The sequence below is a fragment of the Acomys russatus genome, chromosome 25 (genome assembly GCF_903995435.1).
Source record: "Acomys russatus chromosome 25, mAcoRus1.1, whole genome shotgun sequence".
In the NCBI taxonomy this organism is placed as follows: domain Eukaryota; kingdom Metazoa; phylum Chordata; class Mammalia; order Rodentia; family Muridae; genus Acomys; species Acomys russatus.
Genome location: NC_067161.1, coordinates 34,539,710 through 34,558,417, shown reverse-complemented (window position 1 = coordinate 34,558,417; position 18,708 = coordinate 34,539,710). Strand labels below are relative to the sequence as shown.

General features: G+C 41.4%; 1 protein-coding gene across 4 annotated transcripts in view; it reads right to left on the bottom strand.

Moving 5' to 3' along the window:
- Positions 1–18,708, bottom strand: part of Kif3a (kinesin family member 3A) — a 32,876-nt gene that overhangs the window by 3,217 nt on the left and 10,951 nt on the right. For 2 of the 4 annotated variants that reach the window (XM_051168467.1, XM_051168465.1), the window contains exons 4-15: positions 18,536–18,620; positions 17,647–17,752; positions 15,186–15,325; positions 14,444–14,641; positions 13,605–13,779; positions 11,269–11,367; positions 9,476–9,547; positions 4,760–4,916; positions 4,189–4,369; positions 3,909–4,019; positions 3,327–3,452; positions 160–213 (exon numbers count right to left, since the gene is read on the bottom strand). In XM_051168467.1, the coding sequence (XP_051024424.1) occupies positions 160–213; positions 3,327–3,452; positions 3,909–4,019; positions 4,189–4,369; positions 4,760–4,916; positions 9,476–9,547; positions 11,269–11,367; positions 13,605–13,779; positions 14,444–14,641; positions 15,186–15,325; positions 17,647–17,752; positions 18,536–18,620 (1,504 nt within the window). The remainder of the gene's footprint in view (positions 1–159; positions 214–3,326; positions 3,453–3,908; positions 4,020–4,188; positions 4,370–4,759; positions 4,917–9,475; positions 9,548–11,268; positions 11,368–13,604; positions 13,780–14,443; positions 14,642–15,185; positions 15,326–17,646; positions 17,753–18,535; positions 18,621–18,708) is intronic. The other 2 variants (XM_051168469.1, XM_051168468.1) reach the window with 1 other exon arrangement.

Genomic DNA, 18,708 nt, shown 5'->3' with positions numbered 1-18,708 from the left:
ACCCAGTACCAAGAAGCCCCAGGCCTAACCCATTTTCACAAATGGCCCCTACATTGCTGTGATTCAGAAAAACTTCCTATCTGGCCCACTGAGTTCAGATCCGATCCATCCTGCACCGCAGTCCCACTCCAATTTCACATGTATGAAAGCCATACTCACAAGCTGCCATTCCCCTATGTCTTCATTCCAATGGACATAGTTCTCGATCATTTCCTTCAGAGAGAGTGAGAGCCTAGTCTTAGCTTATTTATAGAACTGTACGTATAAAAACAATATAACCATGAGTGATCTTTTCCTATACGTATCACTCTATCTTGCTCATAATAATTCCTTGGACTTCCTCATGCCTTGAACTAAGCTCTTTTAAAGGCCTTGCATTTTTATCTCTCTCTCTACGTATATATGTATACACACACAGACACACACACACATTTGCATGATGGGGGGATAGGGGCATGTCATGTTACTTATGTGGAGGTCAGAGAACAACTTTGTGGAATCAGTTTTCTCTTTTATACCTTTATGTGGGTTCTGGGCATCAAACACAGGTCAAACACTGGCTCATTAGACCTACACTTTCAGTGTTAACTGAAAAAGGTTATTTCTGAATATTATGTACTGCATCAAACATTTTTGTTTTGAGACAGCCCTGGCTGTCCTAGAACATATAGAAATCCACCGGCCTCTGCTTCCTGAGTGCTGAGACCCAAGGCATGCACTATCACCACCTAGCTTGCATCAAGCATTTAAAGACATACACTCCTTGGGCTGGAGAGTTGCATAATGGTTAAAAGCAACTGTTCCTGCAGAGGAGCTGAGTTCAATTCCCAGGTCACAACATGGTGGTTCACAATAGTATGTAACTATAATTCCAGGGATCTGATACTTTTGGTCTCCGTAAGCACCAGGCATACACATGGTACACACATATACATATAGGCAAAACATTTATATACATAAAAACAAATTTAAGTACACACACATACTTCTTAGGAGCACATGAGGATACTATTCAACTGTGTAAAAAGAAAAGTTAAGTTGGAACCCTGAGAATCAGGAGGGCAGCCAGGTTGGGCCGGAAAAGGCAAAGGAATAAAAAGGTTGGGAAATCTTTTGGCTAAAAACAGGTTACAGTCTAGATTAGATTTCAGCTCTGATTTTGGGTAATGGAACTAGGGCATCGTGAAGTGTGTCAGAAACCCAAGACTGACTCTGGGTACTTGGGGTCCAAAAGAAAAATTTCAGACAAACTTCTCATAGCTACACTGAGATTCACACATTAAACACAGACACCAAATTGTATTAAAATAGGCTAGGTGTGGTGGCGCACACCTTTAATCCCAGCACTCAGGAGGCAGAGGCAGGTGGATCCCTGCGAGTTCGAGGCCAGCCTGGTCTACAGAGTGAGTCCAGGACAGCTAGGGCTACACACAGAGAAACTCTGTCTCAAAACAACAACAACAACAACAACAACAACAACAACAACAACAACAACAACAACAACAAGATACAGTTGAAGGTGGGCTGCAGAGACAGCTACAAAGGTTAAGGGTGCCCACTGCCCTTGCACCCACATCCGGCAACTCACAACCTCCTGTAAATCCAGTTGTAGGGGACCCAACGCTCTTTCCTGGACTCTGTGCACAAACCCACATTCTCACATAAACACAAAGGTAAAAATAAAACAATATTTTTGCTAAGAAAATGATAAGATTTTAAAATTACGCTGGTGATAATAATTACACCTGTTTGAAAATGACGGCTGATGATGATTGGTTGTACAAGGAAGTGAATAAATTTGGTGTTATTAACTGTGTACATACAGACGACTAGAGTGGGAAATTTCATCTTCTGTCTATTTATATGGTGGTGGGGGGTGGGGGGAGCACATCCAGCAAGAGAGAGGACAGCAGCACATACTGCTTATTTTTTGTTTAAAAATTATTTATGCAGCTGGGTTGTGGTGGTCTACGCCTTTAATCCCAGCACCCAGGAGGCAGAAGCATGCACATCTCTGAGTTTAAGGCCAGCCTGGTCTACAGAGTTAGTCCTAGGACGGCCAAGGCTACATAGAGAAGTCCTGTCTCCAAAAAAACTTATGCATATATTCTATGTAGATGAGTGTGTCTGTGCACTACATGCCTGCCTAATGCCTACTGAGGACAGAGGAGGGTGTTGGATCCCCTGGGACTGGAATTACAGATGGTTATGAGTTACCATGTGGTTGCTGGGAATTGAACCTGGATTCTCTGGAAGAGCAGCCAGTGCTCTGAGCCACCTCTCCAGCTCTCCAGCTCTCTCTCTACTTTCTGATAAAATATGTTAATGAATCAATAGTACCTCACCTTGATTATGCATGCATTTATGAGAACCAAGGTCCTTCCAATGGGCTGACACATTCTTATTTAGATACTTATCAAAAAGATAATTAATTACATTTCTAAAGAAAGTCAACATCTTTTATGCTGGCTAGTTTTATGTCAACTTGTCACAAGTTAGAGTTATCTGAGAGGCATGGTGGCACATGCCTGTAATCCTAGCACTCTGGGAGGCAGAGGCAGTTGGATAGCAAGCAGGTGGATAGCTGTGAGTTCGAAACCAGCCTGGTCTACAAAGTAAGTCCAGGATAGCCAAGGTTACACAGAGAAGCCCTGTCTCAAAAACAAAAAAAGCCCAAATAACCCCCAAACAAACAAAAAGGATCCCATTGCAAGGCATTTTCTGAACTAGTGATTGATGGGTGAGGGTTCAGCCCATGTGGGCAGTGCCGTGCCTGCTCTGTTCTTCCACAAAGGCTGATGTTCCTGTCTGTAATTAAAACGAGGGCATTCTAAATCCCTAGCAGTCACCTGCTGCTCTAATCTTATTCCCCCATTTCATGGGACTGAAGAGGCACATTTAGAGAAATTCAGTCACGTGATATCTATCCAAATCATTAGCACACATTAAGGCAGGTGGCTCTAGGTTCATTAAGAAAGCAAGGCACAGGGAGCAAGCCAGTAAGCAGCACCCCTCCGTGGCCTCTGCATCAGCTCCTGGCTCCAGGTTCCGGCCCTGCTTGAGTTCCTGTCCTGACTCCCTTCAATGATAAACAGTAATCTGGACACTTAGGCCAATATACCTTTCCTCACCAACTTGCTTTTGGTCATGGTGCTTCATCGCAGCAACAGTAACCCTAACTAGGACACTTTTATATGGCAGCATTAGTTCAAAGCTAACTTTATAGAGGACAGCTGCAATGTAAACATTTAACATCTTAACTAATTACACTGGCTTGTTCTTTAGCTCTCGTCAGTGACCTAATCTCTAGCCCAGACTTTCCTCACCTGGTAATCCTGAGGTATGAAGTTATCAATAATGAGCATCTGAAGCCGAAGCTCTCGGCTGAGCTGCCGAATGTTCTCAAGAAGGCCTTCAATTTCCCTTTGATGCTCTTGCTGGAGATCGGCCATCTACCAGAGAACCCATAACAGTATAAAGCAAACAAGATTTTAAGCACAAACAATGTACCTGGCCCAGTAAAAACTAACCCAGCTCTTGAACAGACTGGCACTGTCATTGGCTATTTCAGATTAGAGCTGGGGGGTGGGGGTGGGGAGGTAGGGGAGTTTAATAAGTAAAATTTAAAATATACAGAAAGAAGTGAGCGTTTTTAGTGCTTTAAAACTGTAAGCATACAAAGCCAGGGTGGGGTAGCATACACCTTTAATCCCTGCACTTGGGAGGCAGAGGCAGGCAGATATCTTGAGTTTGACGCCAGCCTGGTCTACAGACCAAGTTCCAGGTCAGCCAAGGCTACACAGAGAAACCCTGTCTCGGAAGAAAAACAAAAAAAGAACCAACCAACGAAACTGTAAGCACACAGGAAGGTTCTAAACTGCATTATGGGCAATTTCTAAGACACTGACCTCTGATTTTGCAGCCATCAGCATGGTCCATACTTTCTTTAATTTCTTGGTCTTTCCCTGTGCCTCCTCTTGCAGACTGGTATATTTTTCCTCAATGTCCAAGCGTTCTTGCTATGATAAAAACAGGTTAAATTCAGAATAATTTCCCTTAAATCACAAATTCAATATAACAAATGATCTAGATGTTTAGTAGCTATTGTCTTCAAAATCTGCTTTTTGTTTCAGCTTCCCACTGGAAAAGATAAGCACAGCGCACACAGCGCACTCAGCACAGCGTTACCTCTTTTTCCTCAAGTTCTTTCCGAAGCTGCTCAGCTCTTTTCCTCCTCTCCTCCAGCTCCATATTAGACTCCTCAAGAAGCTTCTCTTGCTCTTCAGCTTTGGCCAGCAAGTCCACACCACCGATAATCACCTTCTTCTCCAAAGCAGACAGCTTTTCCAGCAAAGACCGATGTTCCTGTCTGTAATTAGAATGAGGGCACATTCTAAATCCCCAGCAATCCCCTGCTGCTCTAGTCTCACTCCCCCACTTCATGGGACTGAAGAGGCACACTTACAGAAGTTCAGTCACGTGATATCTATCCAAATCATACCACGTCATGGCATTAACTCATCACCTAAGGTGTAACTCAAATTGGCCAATATTTTCTCCTACACAGTTATTTAATGATCAGAAAGATGCAATTTTAGAAATTTGTCATATGCAGTGGACCCTCTACCCCAAAAACAGCTATGCTGGAGACAAAACTCAAGCTTTTGGTTGTTTTTAGTTGATCGATTTTCCTGATACCCAATCCTATGAAGAGCACTAGAAACTGGGTCACGGGCCCCCACACCCTCACTGCACTTACTGGGCTTTCAGAAGGTCTTTCTCCCGTCTCTCGAGTTCAGCTCTAGCTTTGTTTCTTTCTTCTTCTTCCATGTCAAGTTTTGTTTCCAGTGCTTTTTTCTCCTCATCAATTTTCGCTTGCATTTCCACCATCTTATCTGGGGAAACTTTCTTTTTACCTATTTGAGTCATTTAATTGCAGCAGTCACTAAAACCAGCTATGTTTCAGACATAAGAATTATTATCTTAGAATAGCCCTCCTATTCGCAGTCATACAACAGCAAATGTTAAGCTCCCGTTGCTACTTAGGAGTTCCTAGACTTTTTAATTCATTACTAAAGTCAGACTGTTGACCAACTGTGCGATGATATGTAAAGAAAAACAAAAGCGGAACAAAACAGATGAGCAGAAAAGTAGGGAAAGAAAATTAATAGAAAAGCCAAATAAAACAGCAAAGCCTGTGGGTTTCCACACAGCACACAGAAGCTAAAAGTGGAAATGATGCTTTAATCATTTCCACGCTCAACATTTAAGTTACTTATTTAAGGCAGGTATTTTACACTGATAAACTGCCCTGGTAAATCATAAATGAGCCACCAAAGCAACTAACTACGCCAAACTAGATGACTGAAGTCCCTAACTGGGATCGAGCATGTCAAGTGCGAGCCGTCAGAAGCACCACCAACCAACAAGGCTGGAATGCGGCTTCCACCCGCCTGCAGTGTCCCAGCCAGTGTAGACACAGCAGCTGCTCACACAAAGCTCACCAATAAATCTCAAAACATGAAGTTATATGAAAAAATCAAAAAGAGAAAGCAAACACGAGGCTATTAAAATGGTTCTGAAACTGAGTCAATGAGAATTCATTTCTGGTTGATGCAAGTTCTTAGAAATGCAGTTCCTCAGAACAACAAGCATTTCACAGAACTGTCAGGCCTCAGGCTCTCCTGAAAGCTTGTCATTCTTAACTTCCTTCCCAAGGGACAAGGACAGAGGATTATGAATTAATAAAATCCAGCCCCTCCTGCTTAGAAGGAAAAGAAACTGAAAGCAATCACGATGGCACTACAGATATGAGCACCTTCCTGTAGGAACCATGAAAGGCAGGATCATGCACAGGCCTTTTCAACTCTTAAGGCATTAGAAACTCAAGGGTTTAACGGCATCCTCCTTCCTTCTATAAGCCAAAGTCTAAAGCAAAATCTAAGGCACAAAACCAAAGAGGAACTAAGAACGGTGATCCAGGCGGCTGGTGTGGTGTGATTCACTGCACTCCGTGTCGGAGGTGGGCCTGGGCCTACTGAACCTTCTCAACTGTGCTGTAGAAGAATAATTTTCATGAATAATTTGATTCCTATTCCCACTGAATTCCTTGAAAATATTTTCTGTCAGTAACAGCCTTATTAAAAATTTGAGGAGAAAAGTCTAAGTCCAGGATTACAGGAAGTACATGCACACCTAAACATGTAACTTCCACCTCAGGGTTACAAACGTTTAAAGAAAGATGGCAAATAGGTTAAAACCAAAATAGCATGTGTAGAAGGCATGGTACTGACAGTATAGATGAAATCATCGGCTCAATATATGAACACGTTTTTTGAACTTGTAGCGTTTTGCTAATTAACAGTTCCTACCAGGAGGCAGTAATAAGAAAAGGGTTTGCATATAAACTTATATAAATGCTGTCTCTTGATTAATTGCTTGCCTTGTGTGACAGTCTCCTCAAACGCATGCTTGAGAAGTGAATGCCTCACTGTGCTCCCGAGGGTTTCACGAAGACACTTTGCACGGATCTAGGTCAGTTCAAAAGTCTACACATTCAAGTCCATGTGGCTCTGGCCAGAACTGCCATGACTAGACACAATTTTTTGTTTGTTTGTTTGCTTTGTTTGTTTCAAATAAAACTTTAGGCTAAATGTGACTGTGTAAAAATTTGGTGACCAAGAGTAACTTTACATAGATCTCTAAGGAATGAATTTTTACCCTGAGCATTCCTGGATACCAGCCTTAGCCTCCAGTAGGCTGCTTTCCACTGGACGATGCTGTGAGGAGCCTTCTGTGCAGCCAATGAGCACCCCGATCCCTCCAATGGGATAAGAGACTACATATGCTTCTGAAGAGACTGTTAAAAGGAGGTGAGGGGGTAGCTCAGTGGTTGGCCACCATGTGCAAAGCTCTGGGTTCATTTATCAACAAAAATCAATAAAAAACAAACAAACAACAACAAACCTAGGAGGGGAAAAAAGGAACCTCAGAACATTTTCTAGTTCTCAATGATAAAATTTAGCCCAAAAATGTTAAGTAAGCAAATCTAAAAAGGCATGTTGATATTATAAAAAGTATTTAGCTAAGTCAACGAGAAGTAGTGAGCCTTTTAGTTCCCTCTTTACCTTACCAGGTGCTACCCAAGTGAAGGTGACCTGGCAGGGTAGGTAAGGGTAGAGCTGCAGCAAGTGTCAACTGGATTATTATAATGTATGTATCACAAGCACCCATGATGTGGGCAACAGGAATTGACTCTTAGCTTTCAAAAAAGGAAGAAAATGCCTAAACATCAAATCAGTTATAAGTGTGTTTTCAAAATACACTTAGTGGATCTTTAAGGATTTAGGGGGAAAGTTTTTTTTTTTAAATAGCTAAAATGGAATTGTTTTTAAAGACAGATACTTACCCTGTAAAAATTACTGTTTTAAAAATGTGAAGCACTTAAATAAAAGGTCTTGAGAAAATGAGTAACTGCACCATGTGGAGTGCAAGCCAATCACACCAACCTGCTTGGTCTTGCAAAGAAGCGGGAAGCGGGTCGCAGACAGGAAGCATGTGCACAGAGATGAGGAGGGAAGGAAGGAAAACATTATTTCCTTTGTAAAAAAGAGAAGACGTAACAGCATTCATTTAGCATGAGCATAGACATGAGTCAAATAACCAAAACTGAAACAGAGACACAGAAAAAGAGAGCATGTTCCATAGACAATCATGACCACTACATCCAGTTCACCCTGTGGGTCCCACGCAACCTCAGGTGCCCACAGCGGCCCTGCAAGCGGGACAGCTCAGTGCATGTGCTTATGCTGATGGAGACAGACATGGAATTGGGAACCTGCTAAGACCTGGGAAATATCAAAAAGGGCAAAACCAGAAATGAAGTGAAATTTTAAAATTAGTAAATTAAAAGTAGTAAAGCTCTCATTGTTCGTTTCCAAAATTTCCCAATTCAATGTTTTTTCTCTATAAAGACCCATTACAGGTGTGCCCCATTAAAAAAAAAAATCTACCAGGTAGACCTGAAGCAACAAAACATATAAACTAGTTCGTGTGACTAACAAAAGGGTTAATGAGTTTTAAAAGGAGTAAGTTCACAGTATTTTATTTTCCAACTTGATTTGTAAGCAGCTCTCTATAATTACATAAAGTGAAATGCACCTGCACAGCAGCAAACTCACATCCAGCCTGTGGGTAGATTGTTCTGGGTAATTAAATAATGACTAGTGAAGTAAATGACAGCTGATGATTCAAGCAAGGGACACCGAGCGGCCATTCATATTTTTTAATGGGAGGGGACATACACACACGTTACACACAGCAACCACATGCTGGGACAATCATCTCTCCATCTCCCCAACACATCCAAGTGACAGCAACAGATGTTTAAAGTTAGGTATGCAAACAGCAATTAAGGCTTCTTGAATTGGAAAAAAAAGTCTTGAATTGAATAAGGTACAATTCATTTCACAACCTACTTTCATATAACTACTCTCTAAGAATGGTAAGTTTTAGAAAATTGAGTTACAGCGTTTCCTACTCAGGTAATTTTCTCTCATTTCACAGTTTATAATACTAAACTGTGCTTCTACAAGTTATCTGAACAATGCTATGTATTTATACATTGTCCAGTGAGGTCAGCTGCTGTTCTGGTAACTTGCTTCAACAGTGTCAACAGACACAGTGTCTTAAGATTCTTGAGATACTCCCTAGTAAAGCTAAAACCACTGGTTTCTGTCATTAGTCTGGGAAAGGTAAGGATACAGATAATGCTTTAAGAGACAGCAAGCTGCAAGCTGGTGGAAGCAAACACCACTTCCATTTTCTTCTGAAAGTAGAAACAGACAAAATTAAATAATGCATTTCAACTTACGGTTTACAAAAAAACGCTAAGTCTGAAGTGAGTCTAGACAGACTTATGAACTCTGTGTGACTCTATTTTCAATCACATCTCAGAAAGAGTCTCAAAATCAACCTGGTAACTCAGCAGTGGGGAAGCATCCAGTCGGGATGAAATACGACTACTCAGTCTTCTTTACTGGCCTCAGGCTTTACACTTCTCTTTATTTGGAGCACGTACTGCTTGTTACAGTGGGTGCTGCTACACCAACAAACTTTAATTTGTACTTGTAGAGACTTAAGGTTTGTTGTTTGTGCCTCTTACACTGATCAGAATTTAAAAATGTATAATGGGGCATTAAAAAAGAGTCCTGAGAATTATCCTTTCACACAGCTTACTAGCTCTCTTTACATTATCTCAGCGGCAAAAGCATGATTCTTTCTTCCACTGTCACAAACATAGGCTCTGGCCTATGTTTCACAGTTACTGAAGCCATGGCAGGGTGGGGGTCACATGCTTGTTCTAGTGGGAGCCCAACATGGACCAGTCATGACAGGGAGCAGCATCTCCCACATGAAGCCCATGAGTGATGGAGAAGCCGGAGCTCTGTTAGAGAAGGTGAGGGCCGCCACTCACGAGGCAAGAACTCATCCAGAGGCTTCTCTATGACAGAACATGTGGAGTCTGAGCTACTGCTGCTGCTACTGCCTGGAAGACAAAGCCCACGGGAACCAGAGAGAGGGAACAAGGAATGAACAAATACACAGAGGGAACTTGAGCTCTGCAGGAAGAATGTAGAGGACAGTTAAGCTTTGCATTCAAGAGCAACTTACGCTAGCTTAAACTAGGGAGCCCAGCCACTGTCCTCTTACCACAAAGCCATGCTGGGGAATAAAAACCGCATTTTTTGGGGGGAGGCTTTTCAAGATAGGGTTTCTCTGTGTAATAGCCCTAGCTGTCCTGGAACTCTCTTTGTAGACCAGGTTGGCCTTGAACTCACAGAGATCCGTCTGCCTCTGCCTCCCGAGTGCTGGGATTAAAGACGTGTGCCATCATACCAGGCAAAACTGCATTTCTTTTAAGATCTGCAGTAGTGGCAAACCCCATTATTCATCTAAAACATAATTATTCAGAGGGTTGAAATGACAAAAATGTCACTTGGTGACCTGCAAGTCTATTTAGGCTAAGAAAAAAGAAAACAGCTTTAAAACATAAAGCCATACAATTCCCATTACAGAAATAAGCTCAGTACAGACAGTATTGTCTCCAATTCTCCATCTTCCCTCAAAACATCAAGCTATCAGATTCTACTTATTTATGCTTAAAGCTTGACAGCATAATTGACAAGGCTCACTGACAAATGTTAAGGTTCTCAGCACAGGGTAAAACACATTACTTTAAAATACTTTAACATATTAAACACTGGCATTTTGTTCTACATAAAATGTATTTTTAGTAAGTCTACTATCTGCTTCAGGTCAGAAATCAATAGTTTACTCTTAAAAACAAGTTATGAATAAAAACACTTTTTAAGCCAGGGACAGTTAACAATTTCTGTAAAAAGACCAACAGCCAGGCCACATGCTTTGTTGTAGAAGAGCCAGAGACCTCATGTAAACAAACAGCACGGCTGCTTTAGAACACTTCATTTACAGAATCAGGTTCCACTTGGCTTGGCCAGCACACTGTCAGCCTCTGCCCTTCGTGATGCTTTTTCTGTGTTTTAAATGTACAGCATCTTCAGTTTTTAATTTGGGTTCCCGGCCAATCAGTGACGAGTCTGTTTTCAACAAGATTGGTTAACTATGAATGTGCAGCAGCCTGAAGGAGCTGAGGAGAACTCGGAGTTTGAAATGAGACAGGGACATCCTTTTATACATGCCATCTGCAGCCTTGGCACAGTTTCCTGGCTGTCCTGGACTCACTGGGTAGACCAGACTGGCCTGGAACTCACAGAGATCCACCTGCCTCTGCCTCCCTGTCTGCTGGGATTACAGGCGTGCGCCACCACACCCAGCAGTACAACATTTTAATTCACACTGGAAACAGCCCCCGCAGTTTACAAAGAAAGGAATTCAATGAAAAACTATAATCCTTATTCAAATTTACCTCCTGCAAATGATTTTGAAAGGCTAACATCACTTGAAGAAAAATCCTACATTATCCTAATTTCAAAAGCAGGTAAGTAACTAACAAAGATGTAAAACTGCGTGATGGTCTACCTACTACCACAGAGTTTTACAAGAGATGGCATCCTGGGTCAGCAAGATAAACAAGAGAGAATGTTCACAAAGTTAAGCACATAGAGCATACATTCCCTGCTGGAACCACTACCATAATTAAAAACGGCAAATTAAAAAGTGGGCACTTGCATCATCAGGGAGCAATCCTAGCCAGTTCCAAGTAGTTAGAACATGAACTGAACTTACCCCTTCTCTTTTTTTTCTTTTCTCCATCTTCTCCAAGTTCACCCTCCTCGTTGTCATCCTCCTCTGACCCACTGATGTCAGAACCTGACACTTCTTCCCCTTGGATAGAAATTTAACAAGTTTTAGTCTGCGCCAAGTCACTGGCTATTTTATAAATGCCTACATATATGCTCTTCATTAGGTTTTTGTTGCCCCCAACACAAACTGCAAATCTATTTAAATGTTCATAGATAGTGTATCTGATATGTTTAAACTTACAGATTTATAGGGGCAGGTGGAGACTGGAGGATCCCAGGCCATTAGGAGATGTTGTCTTCTCCTAGCCCCACCAGAGAGTGGGCAGTATCTGCGGAACAACATGCCCACTGTCCTCTTGTCTCTAAGCCTACGTACAGGCAGATTTACATACAAACACACACAGTCATACATACTGTACATGGAAATTTATTTTACATTTTTAGAAAAAAAAATTTTTGAGAGCTCAGTATGTAGCTCTAATTGGAAGGCATGGCACACTGCCTGCTTCTGCCTCCTGAGTGCTGGGATTAAAGGGGTGTGTCTTTATGCCTAGATAGAAATTGTATTTTTACAGTCCTGAAAGAAAAGTTAAAATCTGACCCACTGTTGCATACAGCTTTAAACATACACAAGGATTATGTACTAGCACTTTGTCTTTTAAAACTGTGATCATTTTCTCCTGTTTTTTGTTTAAGATGTCTACCTTTTTTTGTTTTGAATTTTATGTATATGGTGTTTTGCTTGCATGCATGTATGTGCACCAAGTGTGTGCAGTGCCCAGAGTCCAGAAGAGAGGGTTTTATATCTCCTGGAACTGGGGTTATAGATGGTTGTGAGAATAGAAACCAGATCCTCTGGAAGAGCAGCCAGTGCTCTCAGCCACTGAGCTGTCTCTCCAGCTCTTACATTTATGTTTTTAAAGAGTGATAAGCTGTTGGAAGCAAGGACTGTCAGGGGATTGAGGCTAGCCTGTGCTACTGAGTGAGACCCTGTATCCAAAAATAAAGGGAACAAACAAACAGGCAAAAACTGCCATTTCACACGGGATCTCCCTGGGAAGGAAACTGGCAAAGTCTGGGGAGTCTGCAAGTTGGTACTGACTCTGAATCAGCATTTTCTGGGCTCAATAACAAGACCCTGACTATGAGTAACGTCAAGCATGGGCAGATGAGAGCTCTCCATGCTATGTAAACCTCTACAAGCCTCAAATAATTTTAAGCTTAAAATTATTCCTTTAACACTTTTGTCTGGATTTTATTGTTTATATGATCATTGTATTAACTAGCTCATAAAAACAAGAGCACAGCATTGGAAGAACACCAATAAAGTGAAGCACATTACAGAGCATATGACCATGTGACTCTAGCCCGGATGCAAGCCCAGCGTAATACACACGTGCACTTGAATGGGAGTGTATCTAATGTGCACAACCACACCAGTCACAGGGACCAAGAGGTGCAACTCACACACCTAACAGAAGAACGGCTATACAAAGCAGTGCACAGGCAGGATGGAATTCTAGCCATCTAAGAAAGAAAGAAATCCTAACAAGCCACAGTGCAAAAGAGCACTGAAGCCCTTACTGTGAAAAAGGTTGACACAAGAGCACAAATAATGTACAATTTTTTTCCTCATTTGAGGTAACTAGCGGAGTCAAATGTCAACTTTTATTATATACATTTTATCATATAAGAATGTGAAGAAAATGAATGAAAGATCTTGGAAGCAAACTAGCTATAAGTGCCACCTAGTGGCCATTTCCATTATCTGTGAGGTGGTTCTCTCCTGCTTTTCTCAGAGTCTGGCTCTTCTGAGAGGCAGGCTGGCACTTGTGGGTTTTCCCCAGAGACTCCACAGGCCTGGGCTCCAGGCCATTCACCTGCTGCACAGGGATCTCTATGCCAGTCAGAGCTGCTGCTGACAGTGTGGAAGTGCCCAGACCTGACCAGGAAGCTCCTCACCACCATCGGTTGGGACTTTATCTTAGAAAACATGTTCCTAGAAGACACATATTTCTCAGAAATATTATTTTTAAATGCCAATGTTAGGGGCCAACAAATAGCTCAGCAGGTAAAATATTTGCTATGTAAGTCTGTTATGAATTTGATCCCTAGAACCAGAGTGCAAGGAGAGAAGCAGCTCCCACAGGCATCCTCTGATCTTCACACATGTACTGTGGCATGTGGGTGGTTACATTCACACATATCCAACACACACAGATACTTTAAGTATCAATGTTAGAGGCTATTGCTTTGCAGAAAGCAAATGCTGTGGTCACCAGCATGCCTCAGTTGACAATAATCTTTGTGAGACATTACCTTCCTCAAGCTTTTTCCTTAGCTCTTCTATTTCTTTCTGAAACTGGCGAAGCAAAGCATCCTTTGGATCTTCGTTTATTCTGGCTTTGTTTTTAATGTTCTTGGCGCGGTTAGCATACCGCAAGGTACTGATGGTTTCATCATAATTATAATCTGCTGGCCCGATATTTGCACACTGTTGAATTAGAAATGTAAATCATTCCACACCACTACTTGTTTTAACGATGTATTTATTATGTATAGTGTTCTAGCTGCATGTATGTTTTACAGGACAAAAAGGGCACCAGATTTCACTATAGATGGTCATGAGCCACCATGTGGTTGCTGGGAACTGAACTGAAGATTTTTGGAAGAGCAGCCAAGCGCTCTTAACCTCTGAGCCATCTTTCCAGCTCTTTACACCCCTTGTTTTGCTGCTGCTGTTGTTATTTTGGGCTTTTTTGGTTTTGGTTTTTGGTTTTTCGAGACAGGGTTTCTCTGTGTAACCTTGGCTGTCCTGGACTCACTTTGTAGACCAGGCTGGCCTTGAAATCAGAGATCCACCTGCGTCTGTTTCCTGAGTGCTGGGATTAAAGATGTGCGCAACCATGCCTAGCCCTTTATACCACTTGTAAGACCACCATTACCAAAATATACCTGAAGCATATATGCAATTTTACCTTCTTAAAATCAGTATCAATCATACAGGTGTGGAAACAACACAACCATGGGCAATAACATAGTGCATTACACAAAGAAAAAGACTGATTTGTAAAACGTTATTCACATTGATCTCAGGCATAAACTAGAATCTTAAATTTGCCTTAAATGAATTAACTCTGCCATGACTAAAGTCTTACCATCATGGTTTTTGAGTTCCCTCCTAAGGAATCCTGCAGAAGACGTGTCAGTTTAGAGTTCCGATACGGCACATGAGTGCTTTTTCCATCCACCAAGGCAGAAATGACATTGCCCAGGGTAGACAGTGAAAGGTTGATTTTTGTAGCTTCCTTGAGGCGCTGTCCCGTGGCTCCTGTTTTTGCTTGTCTTTCTGACCCCTAGCAATAATAAACAGACAAAAATTAAACTAATATTCTTAAATTCAAGAATGTGTTTTTTCAAAAGTCTATTTTTTTTCTTTTTGGTTTTTTGGGACAGGGTTTCTCTGTGTAACCTTGGCTGTCCTGGACTCACTTTGTAGACCAGGCTGGCCCTGAACTCACAGTGATCTGCCTGCCTCTGCCTCCTGAGTGCTGGGATTAAAGGTGTGAGGCCCCATGCCTGGCTAATATGTTTTTTTTTTTTAAAGTAATTCAAAACATCTCATATGACATCTGGAATTCACTTCGAAATATTGAGGGAAGAAGTAATAGACAAAAAAAAAAAAAAAAAAAAAAAAAAAGCCTAGCCAGGAGCTAACAGTTGTTGATGCACAGTGACAGAGTACAGAGAATCATAATATTACTGTATCTACTTTCAGATAGCCTATAATAATAAGTAATTTAAAATGACATGTAAACCATACCTTTGACTTTAATTTTTATTAACAGATAAATGGACCGCAGAGAAGAACTTTCCCTTAAGTAGCATCTAGTTACTTACAGCAAGATCCACAAGGTGGAGTTTCCCCATCCTGACATGCATGTTTCCGTCAACACCTTTCTCGCTGCATTCTATAGTAATTGTAAAGATGGCGTGGGAGCGGGAACTATGCTCATTCATATTAGTCGCACCAACAGAACCTTTAACAAAGAAGAGAAACCCTTAAAATTGTAATAGAATGCCTTTATGTTTACTTTATTTAGACAGGTGTCCTGGAGCCTAGGCTATCCTTCAACTTTGGTCTCGTATCTCTCTACCTCTTAAGTACCACCACCCCCAGTTTATGCAGTGCTAGGGGGTTGGACCAGAGCTTTATGTATGCGAGGCAAGCACTCTACCAACTGAGCTATCCTCAGTCCAGAGAGTACCTTTATTAATTAATTAAATTCCTAGAACATTTAAAATACATGGTTTCACGATAGTATTTTAAATGTCTCCGATAATGACTGACTATAAACCACAGGTTGTGTTTGGCCATTGTATAGTTCTTTTATAATTCACACTATAGCCAAAGAATCTGTAGTATAGTCACATTAAAACATAATCTCAGCCAAAAATTCTTCACTTCATTCCAAAATATTACTATCTAAAGATTATACCTATCTATGGAGCTGGACATGGTATGTCTACTTAAGAAACCAAGACAGGAGGACAGATGTGACCTGAGGTAGTCTCAGCAACATAACAAGACCTTCTCTTTTGGAAAAAAAAAATTACCACCACAAAAACAAACACATGTTAAATAATTGGGAAAAACTTCTGATGACTCAACCATCTCTAGAGAGAATTATGTTTGGGACTTCAAACTACAGAATGATTTGCACACACACATTAGATGTTGAAGGAGGAATCGGTGCGACACTGTCTGAAACAGTGAGGACCAGAAGGACCCAATACAAGGTTGGATAATCTACTATGGAATAGCTAAATTACTGAACAGCCATTAAAACATGAGGAAGAGCCGGGCATGGTGGCGCACGCCTTTAATCCCAGCACTTGGGAGGCAGAGGCAGGCAGATCGCTGTGAGTTCAAGGCTAGCCTGGTCTACAAAGTGAGTCTAGGCCAGCCAAGGCTACACAGAGAAACCCTGTCTCAAACAAAACAAAACAAAACAAAAAAACATGAGGATCCATATCCAGTAACACCGAAAGATGCCAATCCCACAGGAACTTTTTTTAAACACTAAGAGCTGGGCACAACGGTGCATGCCTTTAATCCCAGTGGTCTCTATGGGCCTGCTTTATCTACATTCAAGTTCCAGACCAGCCAGGGCTACATGTGAGACTTTGTCTAAAATCAAAAACAAACAAAAAATTTAACACATGCAAAATCAGTGTGGAGGTTCATTCTTGTAGTCCTAGTATGTAGAAGGCTGAGGCAGGAGGATCATAAGTTTGAGGCCAGCCCGCGCAAGATAGTGCTGTCTGACCTAAAACTCCCTACGTAGACAAGACTTGGCTTCAAACTCAGAAGTGCACCTGCCTCTGCCTTCTAAAACACCTTGACTAGTCTTTCCGCCATCTTGGCACCTGTAGAGGTCTGCTGGGAACAGGACTTTAAAAGCAAGTATGTCTGGCAGGCTGTGGCGCAACGCCATTTTTGCTGGCTATAAGTGAGGTCTCCAGAACTAAGAGAGCACACAGCTCTTCTTAAAACTGAAGGTATAAAGGTATAAGGCAACATATCTGGCAAGATTTTGTATTTTAAGTGAAAAATCTAAAACAATTACTAGAAAAGGAAAATGTTATTTAATTTTGCTTTTCTTTTTAACAAAAGGGAAGTAGTATAGAGTCTGACTAACTCAGACTAATAACCTAGGTTCAAATACTCACCCTACCACTTACCAATTATATTACCTGAGACATGGTATTTAAACTATGTCTTAGTCTCTCAAATCTCTACAGACTACAGTGAAGACTAAGTGATCATTCTCATAAAGCACACAGCACAAGTACCTCACACTCACTAACTGCTCTCAAAATGCTATCAAGATTTTAACTTGCCTAGTAGTGGTAGTGCACACCTGTAATCCCAGCACTCAGGAGGCGGAGGCAGCCAGACCTCTTGAGTTCAAGGACAGCCTGGTCTACACAGCAAGTTCTAGGACAGCCAGGGCTACACTGAGAAACCCTGTCTCAAAAAACAAAAACAAATTTAACTAACAAAATAGCTTCAAAGACTGGCACTATTAAGAGGCTAGAAAACAGGGCTTAGTGACACACACCTTTAATCCTAGCACTTGGGAAGTAGAAGCAGATGGATCTCTGCGAGCTTTAGACCAGGCTAGTGATAAGGCTACACAAAGAAACCCTGTCTTAACAAAACAAAGCAAATAATAATAATAATTATTTTTTATTATTATTATTATTATTATTATTATTATTATTTAACCTCTATGGGGCAAAAGCCGTATCAGCACTCAAATACAGGCATTTCATCACAATAGTGTACCACACTTACGATTTTTGTGGCCTAGAGTCATGATTCTATCCATATCGTCAGCATTATTGACTACATAAGCTGATAAATCTTTGATATATACTCCCACATCAGGCCTTTCTTTAACCTAAAAAACAAACAAACAAAAACCATGCCTAAGACTTTAATTTGTAACAAGTTTTCCAGGCACTTGCTGAGTATGTTCTTCACACGGGGAAGACAGTAAGGCAAAGCTATGAGCAGCGCTGACTCATGGAGGTAACAATGTGTAAGAAAATACAGATGACTGCTGCACACTAAACTAACTGTGATGATGCCATGGATAAGTGTGCAAGACAATAAAAGAAAGTGGTTCCCAGTTCTCTCCTTCCACCACGGCGGCTCAGGGATCAAGCTCAGGTCCTCAGGCTCAGTGGCAAGCCCTTTGCCTGCTGAGCCCTTGGCCATGTATCTTGCAGACCCAGAAATGCATTCAGGGACAAGCTAGTGAAAAGAACAGAAACATTTTCTTTCTTTCTTTCTTTTCTTTTTTTTCTTTATCAGCCGGGCATGGTGGTGCACACCTTTAATCCCAGCACTTGGGAGGCAGAGGTAGATTGCTGTGAGTTCGAGGCCAGCCTGGTCTAAAAAGTTAGTCCAGGACAGTCAAGGCTACACAGAGAAACCCTGTCTTGGAGAAAAAAACAAAAACAAAACAAAACAAACAAACAAAACAAAAAGATGGCAATATCTATCAAAGTTATTCCCTGGCTCAGCAGCCACGCTTCACTGACTTATGCTCAAACGGATCTGCACTTGTAAGGAGTGACTTATGCAGGTGGTTTTTAAAAAGCACCTTTTGTAGAAAAAGAACCTTAATTTGGCAAGCACTCTATTCTAATTTTTATTTTAACTCTAATTCCATCCTTACTTCCAGCCTCTGTGTCTGATCCTTGCCCAAAAGGTCGCGAACTTCTTCATTATATATCTCCAAGTACGAGACTCGAACCAAAAACCTGTAAGTACAAGAGAATACTCAGTGTCCTCAATGTGTTTACAATGTCCGCGCTTGCAGGGCTTTCCCGGCGCCGAACTTCTCAGATT